This window comes from Pongo abelii, chromosome 1 (assembly GCF_028885655.2).
Source record: "Pongo abelii isolate AG06213 chromosome 1, NHGRI_mPonAbe1-v2.0_pri, whole genome shotgun sequence".
Classification (NCBI taxonomy): Eukaryota; Metazoa; Chordata; class Mammalia; order Primates; family Hominidae; genus Pongo; species Pongo abelii.
The window spans coordinates 212,867,579-212,879,141 of record NC_071985.2 but is presented as its reverse complement, the minus strand read 5'-3'; the positions used below and the strand labels follow the sequence as shown (position 1 = coordinate 212,879,141).

The following is an 11,563-nucleotide window of genomic DNA, read 5'->3' as shown; positions in this document are numbered from 1 at the left end:
AAGAACCATCATTTCACAGTTAAAAAGACAGTCCAGTCCTAGGCAAAATTTCATGAAGCCACTTAGGATTTTTGTATCCAGTCACCACCAAACAGCAACCCCCACCCACAGCCGTTGGCAAAGCAGGACCGGGGCCAGGTGAAGTTTGAGGGCAACATCTCTATTTTTTTTATTTTTTATTTTTTTTGAGACCGACAGAGTCTTGCACTGTTGCCCAGGCTGGAGTACAATGGCGCGATCTCAGCTCACTGCAAGCTCTGCCTCCTGGATTCATGCCATTCTCCTGCCTCAGCCTCCCGAGTAGCTGGGACTACAGGCGCCCACCACCACGCCCGGCTAATTTTTTGTACTTCTTTTAGTAGAGACGGGGTTTTACCGTGTCAGCCAGGATAGTCTCGATCTCCTGACCTCGTGATCCGCCTGCCTCGGCCTCCCAAAGTGCTGGGATTACAGGCATGAGCCACCGTGCCTGGCCACGTCTCTATTTTAGAAATGAGAGTGACTGCACATAGGAAAAATGCCACTTTTAGCAATTCAAAAAGTGGAAAAACTTATATAAAAATTATCCCGACTCCCACCCCTTGGCTCTCAGTGTTGCATCTCCCACAGAGGTAAAGTTGTGCCATTTTCCCACGGCTTTAAACAAAGCAAAACAAAACCACCAATCCTAATAACCCCCCTCCCCGCCCAGTCTCCACGCTGTGTGGAGAGGGCTCTGGCCCCTCAGTCGGATTTCTCCTTCTCCTTCATGTGCAAGAAGACGATGCTGAAGATGAAGAGCCCTAGCATCATGGAGAAGGCGCTGGCGTAGTAGGGGTAGGCCGAGGGGATGAAGCGCTCATACTGCGTGTGCTGGAGTGGCCGCACGGATACCTGCAGGAGGACAGAGGTGGCAGGACCTGGCCACTGCAGAGCCCGGGCAGGGCACATGCTAGCTGAAAACGGGCTGTCACCTGTGCTTACCTGAGTGGAAGAGTAGAGGTGTGTGTAGCCTAGCCGGTTGTAATCCACTTTAAACTGGAATACACCATATACGTCGGGCAACTTGAACTGAACACTGTATTTGCCACCTGCGGAAGAACCAACAAGAATAACCGGGAGGGGTTTCCCAGAGCGTTTCCAGGTTGGGCCTCGAGAGCAAGTGAGGCCTGGGGCTGTTTCTGGCAGCATCCTCGTGCAGGAACTACACTCACCTTTCTTCTTCAGGAAGGTCCTCACAAAAGGATCAATGCGGACAAACTCCAGCTGAATGTCATCGCCATCAAAGGGGACCCATTTGCCATTTGAGAGCTGCTGGATCACAATGCTGTACTCCTGAGATAAAAGGCCAGGTTAGCCAGGGCTGGCCATGACTGGAGGCCTTCCACCACCTGCAGGCAGAGCTGCACTTAATTCCCACCCGATGACCATGGCAGGAACGCCCAGGAGTTCACAAGACCTGCAGATGCCCCTGCCGCCCGGCCCTGATGGGTAACCAGTCTCTCTCAGCAAGCTTAATTCCCCAACACAGCATCTCTGCCTCTTCTCTGAAGGCCCAAATTCCTTCCCACAGTATTCATGGCCCATCAAAGTCGACCTAAACCACCCTCCTGCCCCGGCATGTGCCAGGCACTTTCAAGCATTCATGCTTCCATATTCGCTTTCTCTTGCCTACCAAATTCATCCTAATGACCTAATCAAAACATCATTTCTCTTATTAAGTCCAACTTCCTGGGCAGAGTTAATCAGTGAAGCCCCTCCCACTGCTGCCCCCCATAACAAATACACACATCTCTTCAAAAGAAGTGCTCCTATTAGGACATCAGTTTTTATGCCAGGCTCTGCATCTAACCTGGCATGCTTAGGTGTAGGGATTAACTTATTCATCTTTATGTATGCCCTTTAGGCCAGCACAGAAGTGTTCAATAAGTGCTTCTGAGCTGAGCTCAGTCAGCTTGGCAAACCCTTTGGGCCCTCCCACCCCAAACATCTCTTACCACTAGGTCAGTGACAGTGTAGGCATTGGGTGGGGCTGTCTCGCCCACCCGATGATGGGACACAGGCCCCACACGGAGGACACCCTCCTCCTTGAACACCCAGCGGGAGAGGGCCACGGCTAGTTCATAGTTGCCTGTCTGAGAATACCTGCAGGAGGGAAACAGGAGAAGCTTGGGCACCAGAGCCACCTTTCCAGTGGTGCCTGATGGGCAGGACCACTCATGTCCACCACAACAGTACCCTAGCGAAGTTCTGCCTGTAGGCCTTGGGCACCTAGGGACTCATGGTTAAAGGGAACGCAGGAAAAAAACGAAAAGATATGGGTGGTTGGTTGTCATCTGCACAACAAATACATAAATTTCTAAAAGGAACGGTGGAGGTTAGGGATCTCTAGATAAGTCACTACTACCTTAAAAAATTGGAAGTGCCAATACCAGCAATATAGCAATAAAGCCCTGAAATAATCTGACAGCACCTGAAACACTCAGCCTCTGACACTTTTAGCTAAAAGCCTCCTCCTTCTCCTTCTGAGTCCTCCCCATATACACAGACTGCACCACCCGGATCCCCGGCCCCTAAGCCTCCCGGCAGCTACCTCTGGGAGCCGGGCGCCGCCTTCTGCACTGCTGAGTTGAAGAAGGAGTCGCTGAAGAAGTCGAGGGAGCCGCTGAAGATGACACGGGCATTGTTTCTGGCCTGGAGCCCAGCAATGAGGAGGGTGTTCTTCCCTACCGCATGTGGATACTGGGAACAAAACGAGGCTGTGACCCAAGCAGTTCCAAGTAAGGGAAAAGCTGCCACGCCTCCCGAGCAGGAGGACAGCAGGCCAGACAGAAACGACCCTGGCCCTACCTGAAGGGGAAGCCTGAGACCACACTGCTTCTGCCCATGCCCCACCCCACCAACTTGTCACTTCCTTCGCCTCAGCCAAATGTGCTGTTCTGCTTCATTCTTATTTCGAAGCCTCAAGGTTGTGAAGCCCTTACCTGGGTGATAGGCTTGTCCGGGAAGAAGGAGTAAGAGGTGGAAGAGCCCGTCAGGATGTCCAGCACCAAAGGGTTATCAGGATCGGCCACCATCCTGCAGCAGGATGACAACAGCCCAGCACTGGCCCCAGGAACTGAGCCCAAGGACATGGGATCCCCGAGAGCCAGTTCTTCCCAGCAATGAATCCTTTTTTCTTAATTGCCAACCACTTAGCTCTTGTCTTGATATAACAATGGAGTTTGACTTTTGTTTTTGTTTTTCAGACAGATCTCGCTCTGCCACCTGGGCTGGAGTGCAGTGGCACAACCTTGGCTCACTGCAACCTCCGCCTCCTGGGTTCAAGCAGTTCTCTTGCATCAGCCTCCCAAGTAGCTGGGACTACAAGCACACACCACCACGCCTAGCTAATTTTTGTATTTTTAGCAGAGACGGGGTTTCACCATGTTGGCCAGGCTGGTCTCAAACGCCTGACCTCAGGTGATCTGCCCACCTCAGCCTCCCAAAGTGCTGGGATTACAGGCATGAGCCACTGCGCTCGGCCAACTTTTTTTTTTTTTTTTTTTTTCTTTTTTAAAGAGAGGAGTTCTGTGTTGCCCAGGCTGGTCTCAAACTCCTGGCCTCAAGCGATCCTCCTGCCTAGGCCTTCCCAAAGTGCTGGGATTACAGGTTTGAGCCACTGTACTCGGCCTTAATATAACAAATTAATCCCATCTACATACCCCTAAAGAATTACAATTTTGCCTTGATTTCCCAAAAAAATGAAGTGACCCCTTCTTCCCCCAGGTTTCTGCTGTCCTCTCCCTGCTCACTCACTCACCCAACACCTCGAAAGAGGATGGGATTTAGAGATGATTTCCCAACGATGGTTGGGGCCTTCAGCAGGTTCTCAGTGTCAGCCACGATGAGCGTATGCTGCAAAGAGTAGATGGAAAGGTGGGTGGTCAGGAAAAGGTTCCCCAAGCCAGGCAGAACCTCCTCACGCCCTCTTGGCTTTTGGCTAAGCAGAGCTTTGCCATATGTCCCTGAAACCTGGAAGGTGACAGGCCTGATTACCTGGCCAAGGTCTGAGATGTCATAGTTGTGATGGTCAATGACAGCCGTTTTCTCCTCGTCAAACTCAATCCCGCACTCACTGCCCAGTTCTCGAAGAGGGTCACCTGCACAGACCCAAGAGACACCTGGGTGAGCCCTTACAGGGGGGCCTTGGGCCAAGTGTCCTGGCTTCCTTGTGACTCCCTTTCTGTCAGCCCCAGTGCCCTGCAGCTTCATCCAGCTGGGCTCAGCCCCAAATGGACCCCTGGACAGCAGTGTGGTATTCCGCCTCCAGGAGTCAGATTCTGAACTGAGAAAACAGTTCCCTCACTGACTCCCCAGCTAAGGCCCACCCAGTGAATGCTAATTTGGCAGGTTCTGTTTGTAATGCTCTCCAACTCCCTGGAGAAGTGGAAAGCACCAGAACCTCCCAGGTCGGACTCACCAATGTCTGAGCTGGCAGCTACCAGCACACTGCCTCCACCGTCAATAAAGGCACTGATGGTCTCCACGTTGATGTTGCCTCCAAAATCTGAAAGCAGGCACCAGACACAGTGACCCAGAGGTCTCCTCTCCTTGCTTCTCTGACACTGGCAGGGCAGGGACACGAAGGGCAGAGCAGCCACGATCACTCACAGAGCAGCACCCCCTGGGGGCCACAATGAGGGAGAGGCTTCCGGCACCACATCCCAGAACGGGCAAGGCCCCATCCTCCCAGCGTGAAGACTCAAAATTATGGCTCAGAATTAGAAACTTCTGGAGGTTTGGAGGAAACAGTCGAACATCCACTAATTGCACTGGTCAAGTAAGCTGTACATATTTCAAGTCACATAGGAAATAATGCATTTGGAAATGCCGTACTGCCCGTATTTCATCTCATCCCCTGCACCTTTCACGCTAGTGATGCTGATCACTGGAGCCAGTTTCCAGAGCCTGTCAATTCCACCCCGTCTAAATGGTCTGAGGAAGAGCACTTCTGCATCTCCAGTGATGCCGTCACTTGACACTAGTACTCTCTGGTCTGGCATTAATCCATTTTTCCCTATTAATCCTACAGATTCTATCCATGACATCCACAACAGAGCCACCCAGTGCACTGCTTTTTAAAAAGTGATCACCAAAAGGGCTCATTAATTTCCAACATTTGTAACTGTGAGATCCTATCCTTTTTTGGTCAATTAATTGGATCATGTGACTACTGCCATAAGCATCTAAAACTAGCACTGGGTGGGGCTATTTGAGGCTCCAGAGTCTCCCCAAAGGGTACTCTGATGTTCAATCTAAGGTAATGAAGGCAGTGCTCAGTAATCCATTTATTCATTAAATGAGTAACTCTTGTGAGAAGAGAAGAAAAACAAAGTGGACAATGTGGGAGGGGAGCTCTTGTGCCAAGGTTGTTTAAGGAAGACCTGCAAGTGGCATCTGAGAAGATGTAAGCGTGAGCCAGGCAGTCTGTGGGGTCAGAGGATTCCCAGCAGAGTGAACACCAGGTGCAAAGTCCCCCAGGCGGGTGGGCAGGGTCACCAGCAAGGGGCCCAGTGTGGCTTAGCTAGAGAGAAAGGAGTGAGCAGCAGGAGCTAAGGCCAGGTGAAGTGAGGGCCCAGGCTGCACAGGGCTCTGCACCCCACACAAGGGCCCTGCCGTGGGGAGCCGCTGGAGGATTCTGAGCAGGGGCCTGGCAGGATCTCATTCCTATTTTTGAAGGACGATCCTGGCGGCGGGGTAGAGACTAGGGTACGAGGGTGAGAGTGGCTGTGGTGATGGGTTAGAAGGCCACTGTGAAAATCTAGGCAGTGAAGAGTGCTGAGCCAACCTTGGAGCAGCAACAGAGGGAGGCACGGCAGGCCTCCACGCCTTCTGATGGCACAGCCGCAGGGCCTGCTGATGCTTCGACGGGCATTAGAAAAGCTCCAAGGAGTCTGGCTGAGCAACCAGAAGGATGGACATGCCAATTTCTGAGACTGGACAGAGAAGTGTGTCCATTAGACCCTCAGTAGCAGGTGGAAATGACTTTGTAAAGATCTGAATATAAGAGCCCTGTTTTTTGAGGGGTAATCTTCAGCAGAAAACTAAAAGCACCTTACCTGATCTTCAGGCATACGCAGAAGCTCCTGTATTCTCTACCTCTGCCTCTCATGCTACATTCAAAAAGCCATCTATCTACTCTCCTTCGGAAAGGCCAGGCAGTCTTAGATGTTCCAAAAGCAGCCTATTGGCACAGTGCAGTGGCCGATTTTGCCCCTCAGAGCAATGTCTGGAGACATTTCTTCGCTGTCACGTAACAGGGAAGTGGTCACTGGCATTAATGGGCAGAGGCCCGGGGTGCTGTTAAACACCCTACAGTACACTGGACAGCCTCACTATAAAAAAATTATCTGGTCTGAAACGTCAAGAGTGCACCTGTTGAGAAACTCTTGTAAAGTAGACAGAACACGGGCTTTGAAATTGAGACCACTTAGAACTAGGCAAATCCCTTCACCCTCCTGAACCCATTTCCCCATCTGTAACAGGGATCCAGTTTTTCCCAGGTATAGAGGATGCGCTGAAAATTTCTTCCCTTGTAGACATGACTGCCAGTGACCTGGCAGCCTTCCGATGCCAGAGGGCAAAGAAGCCACTGGGGCACGGAGAGGGAAGCCAGGCCAGCACTCACACACCTGAGAGGGTGACAGTGACAGTGGCCATGGGACGAGGGCAGGGCCCTGGAAGCAGACACCAAACCCCTACCCTGAACCCTACCCTGCAGCCTCCTCCCAAGGAACGCCTGAGGATTTCCCACAGCAGCACCTTCCACAGTGTGGAACCCACTCCACCAGAGGCAGAAAAGGCGGCAACACGAATGCGGGAATCAGGCTTTAAATAACCTTGAATCTCAGAGACAGAAAGTTACTCCCCTTCCTTATTTTTCAAGCTTTCTCCATCAAAGAGAATGTCTTAGTTTGATACTAGTTGTTAGAACTTCTAATGCTTGCCAATCTCCTTTTTCAAGAGGGAACCTCAGGTTCAAAGCCTTCGGCAGGCAGCAGTATCTGGCTAGAACTTACGGGTGTTGTTTTTATTCTATTTATAGTTACCTTCTACGTACATCAAGTGACGACACTGGATTTCCATTTTCAGTGGTAGTTCTGGGCTCGCTATTGGTTCCCTTTTAAAATGTTATTTTAGTTTTTTTCTCTTTTCTTTTTTTTTTTTTTTTTTGAGACAGGGTCTTGCTCTGTCGCTTAGGCTGGAGTGCAGCTGGCATGATCTCAGCTCACTGCAGCCTTGACCACCAAGGGTCAGCAATCCTCCCACCTCAGCTTCCCCAGTAGCTGGGACTACAGGCATGTGCCACCACGCCCGGCTAATTTTGTTCATTTTTTTGTAGAGATGAGGTCTCACTATGTTGCCCAGGCTAGTCTCAAACTCCTGGACTCAAGCAATCCTTCTGCCTCGGCCTCCCAAAGTGATGGGATTATAGGGATAAGCTATCGTACCTAGCCTTTTTTTTTTTTTAGCAGGTCAATTTGAAGAAAAAGGTAGTTATTAGCACAGGAGATACATAACATGGTAAAAACCACGAAGGACGTGTGCAAATGACTAAAGTTTGGGAAACACTGTTTTACGCTCTCTGTCGTTTCTCCCACCAACAGTATCCTCTCTCAGCCCTCTCCTGAGCAGTCTCATTCACTGCTTCTTTCCTTCCGACCTACACAAGCTGACAGTGCCTCCACTTCATCTTACATCCTGACACAGGGTTTGGTAACTCATTTCAGGTCTTCATTTCCTCAAAAACAGACTGAAAAAACTCCTGCAGGGCAGACTCCCTATCCTTAAGATCTCACCCCGTCCACTGTAAGGTACCTATTTCAAAGTTTCAAACACAGCAAAAACTTGGCAAACACCAGTTACTGCACCGAAGCCTCCACTCACCTGCCCAGTCATCTGAAGATTTCAACTTATACCAATTTGGGGTGACATCTGCCTAACTAATCTTGTCTCCAAAAAGCCAATTCCAAAAGCACATGTTGCAAGGGAGTTGGGAGTGACACAGTAAGTAACAAAAGCCTAGGGAAAATACTTGAGGGATTTGGTGGAACTGAATCTCACATGAACTACAGAGAATAAAGAAGCCACGTCCCAGTTATTCAGGAGGCTGAGGAGGGAGGATCACTTGAACCTGGGAGGTCGAGACTGTAGAGAGCCATGATCGCACCACTGCACTCAGCCTGGGGAACAAAGCAAGACCCTGTCTCAAAAAAACAAACAAATAAAAAAGGCACCAATGAAGAACTTCCTAAGCTTCATCAGCTGAAGGGAAGAAGGCAGTCCTGTCTTACCCAAACAGGGACAACGTGAGTCTTTTAAGAAAAAGATAAACTGAAGCAAATAAAGAAGAGAATGACTAACATGCTCACCAAAAAAGTATGGCAAAAGAGAAATAGCCAAGGAGCTGGGGATGTTCAGTCTGGAGGAGAAACAACCAAATAAGCTATGATTATGTGAAGGCTATACTTCCAAACTAGATAAGCATTCTCTCTATTCTCTAAGGTGCTGGGGAGCATAAGAACAAAATAAAGCAGGAGACAATATTTGCTTAATATAAGAACTTCTTAACAGAATTGTTCAGTGGTGGAGTGGATTGCCTCGTAAAACAGGAATACTCAAGTATAAACTGGATAATCTGGCCAAGATATTCATTCTGTTAAACGACTAGCCCTCTGCAAGGCTGCTGGACGTATCTATCCAGCCTCAAATGGGAGGAGGGGTGGGGTGGTAGATAATTGCTAAGGCTCTTTTTTCAGCCCGAGACTATGAATCTATCTGAATTCTTAAGATCAACTGCCACAATGCACAATGCCTCTTTATAGCAATCCATATTAATAACAGGCCATTTCCTCTTTCCACCCAGGCAAACCCAACCCAGGAGCTTTCCATCTTTCTATCAGGCCCTTTACAGAGTAAACTCCCTTCTCAGTAGAGCAGCAGGGCCCTGGGTTCCATGGTCTGCAGCAACACTTGACTCCACAATCCTTAGCTGTGTCTTTTAGAAAGATGTCCCCTTCTAGGGTCAGGTCAGAAATGAGCATTTTCCTCATCTCCGTGGTAGCAGCGTCCAGGACTGGCAACCCATCCTGTGACCCAGGACATGCACAAGAACGAGAAGAAAGCAATCCATCAGTCCTGGGTCTCGAATCCCAGTGCTAGGGGCGACGCGGAACCCTTACCTTCTACCGAAGGGGAGAAAATGATGAGATTGTCATAGAGGAATTCCCCATACTTTATGAGAGACAGGCTGGGGTCATCAGCGGTCTTGAATGTGAGCTCAAAGCCCCGGTCTGGACAAGAAAAAATAGGTAGTTGAGGAAGACGGGACGCGAAGGGAAACCCCTGCTGCAGACACCGCGGACCCGCACGCCAAGCGGCAGGCCAGACCCGGGCGGCCTGCTCCAGGAAAGGAAGTGGGAAGGAGAGTGGTCAATGCCCTCGATGCTGTACCAACACCAGGCCCCCACACGCTCCCCCCTCGGACCCCGCTCTCACCCTTCAGGCTCCGGAAGAAAAGCGAATGAGTCTCCCGCACGTTGAGGTTGTCCAGCAGCACTAAGGTGCGGGGTCCGCTGGCGCAAACCGCGCCAAGCAAGGGCAGCAGCAACCAAAAGAGGGCCCAAGCCCGGGCCGCGGTGCTGGGCTCCATCTTCCTCCTCCTGCCGAAAGACCTAGCACCTGGACACCGGAAGTACCCCATCTACGGTAGCCCAATCGCGGCTCGTGGCCGTGGAGCACCACCCGGAAGTGATCGGGATACGCCGGGGCTAGGCGTCCAGAGCCGCAGCTTTGGCGGTAAGGAGCGGAGAGCACCGCCGGAAGTGTCCTGGTGGTAGGCGGATTCCTTGAACTCTATTGGCGGGAGTGAATCAAGGCCCCGCCTCCCAAAAGAAAAGGCTCAATCCTAGAAAGACAGCTCTGCAGCCGCGGCCAATCAACGAGGCCGAGCGCCCTTTGCTCCGCCCAGGCCGGCCTCCCGCCCCCTAGTCTGGAGCCCGCTTCCCGCTGGAGCTTGCGGGGTGTTCCCTGGGCTTGACCGTCGCGTCCCGGATAGGGTGTGGGGCCACCTTCTTGCTGGCGGGGTCTTCACTGGGCCTGGGAAGGCTCGGGACCAGGAACTAGGCCCCACCTCCACCATCTCTAGGGAGGAGGGGTTGGAAGAATAAGATCAGGGCCAGGGCACTTGGAGCCTCCTTCCTGCTGCTCACGGCTCCAGGGGCCATGGCATGGACGGGCCTGTCCTGCCCAGCTCGGTGGCCCACGCTGGAGACTGTCGATGGGCAGTAGACTGGCCTAGCGATGGTTCCATTTCCAAGCTGCATCTCTCACTAGCCGTTACCCGGGCATTGCACTTCTCTCCAGGACAGTTTCCCTGGCTGTAAATAGCACTAAGGACGAGGTCCAGCTCCGCTGCTTATCTGTGTGCCTTAGGAACAGCCATTTAATTACCTCATCTCTGGGCTCTTGGGAGGAACATGGCAGGTTTTGAAGCACTTAGCGCCGGGCTAGAGTGAACATCCATTCAATAATGTGGCTCCCACCGCTTCTAGGTTAATACAGAGGCCACCCGGTTCACCTCAGACCTGCCTTTGTCCACCAGGGGTTTAAGTAAAAACTACCACAAGCAGCAAGACTTCCACTGTCCTCTGGGTCCCAACCACAATCCTGAGGCCAATGGTGACGGCAATTGTAGAGACAGAAGGTAGCAGTTCCTTTCTGACACTTGTCCACCAACCCAAGAATAGCGAAAATCAAAACCTCCCTCCATGCATCTTCTTAACGGACTCTACTTGCTCTCCATTCCCACTGGCTCCGCCCCAAGTTAAGCCTCTGCAGAGCTCCTGGCTCCTGCACCCTAACTCCTGCCCCTCCACCCTCGACACACAGTACCACGTGCGCCCGCCTCTAATTCAGAGCCAACGGTGTTAAACTGTTGCTTAAGAGTAGGCCACAGCACAGGGACACCCCAAGGCTCTTTGCTCTCAGGTCTCCACCTACACTCATCTCAGCAGCCTCGTCCCCTCAGTCCTTGCTCAGGGCTTCAATGGAACCGGAATGGCCCAGCCTTTAACACCCTGAGTTCCACACCTCCTGCCTTTTGCTTTGCAGCTCTCTCCGCCAGAAGCGCCCTCCTTACATCCCCATCTTAAACCTCCCAGGATCTTCTCCATCCTTTCTGGGAGCCCCACCCAGCACTGCTCCCTTCAGAAAGGCACTCTTTGTTCCCCATAAAGACCTGATCTCGACCAGGCGCGGTGGCTCACACCTGTAATCCCAGCACTTTGGCAGGCTGAGGTGGGCAGATCACTTGAGGTCAGGAGTTCATGACCAGCCTGGCTAACATGGTGAAACCCCGTCTCTAATACAAAAAATTTAACCGGGCGTGGTGGCAGGCGCCTGTAATCCCAGCTACTCATGAGTCTGAGACAGGAGAATCGCTTGAACCCGGGAGGTGGAGGCTTCAGTGAGCTGAGATCGCCCGCTGCTGCACTCCAGCCTGGGTGACAGAGCAAGACTCTGTCTCAAAGAAAATAAAAAT

At 51.5% G+C, this 11,563-nt stretch overlaps 1 protein-coding gene across 1 annotated transcript; it reads right to left on the bottom strand.

Annotated features, from left to right (window-relative positions):
• Positions 1–144: 144 nt before the first annotated feature.
• On the bottom strand, positions 145–9,866 carry DDOST (dolichyl-diphosphooligosaccharide--protein glycosyltransferase non-catalytic subunit). The gene is made up of 11 exons (XM_024250887.3): positions 9,520–9,866; positions 9,204–9,314; positions 4,442–4,528; positions 4,018–4,121; positions 3,782–3,876; positions 2,964–3,057; positions 2,573–2,721; positions 1,977–2,124; positions 1,194–1,314; positions 964–1,070; positions 145–873 (listed from the first exon to the last, which is right to left on the bottom strand). The coding sequence occupies exons 1-11, from the start codon at positions 9,722–9,724 to the stop codon at positions 724–726; spliced, it is 1,371 nt and encodes a 456-aa protein (XP_024106655.1). The 5' UTR covers positions 9,725–9,866; the 3' UTR covers positions 145–723.
• Between the last annotated feature and the right edge of the window lie 1,697 nt (positions 9,867–11,563).

Coding starts and splice junctions, on each gene's coding strand:
- DDOST (XM_024250887.3), bottom strand. CDS start 9,724: ATGGGGTACTTCCGGTGTCCAGGTGCTAGGTCTTTCGGCAGGAGGAGG. Junction 4,122..4,441: donor AGCTGCCAGCTCAGACATTG/GTGAGTCCGACC, acceptor GGGTCTGTGCAG/GTGACCCTCTTCGAGAACTG. Junction 874..963: donor ACCTCTACTCTTCCACTCAG/GTAAGCACAGGT, acceptor GTCCTCCTGCAG/GTATCCGTGCGGCCACTCCA.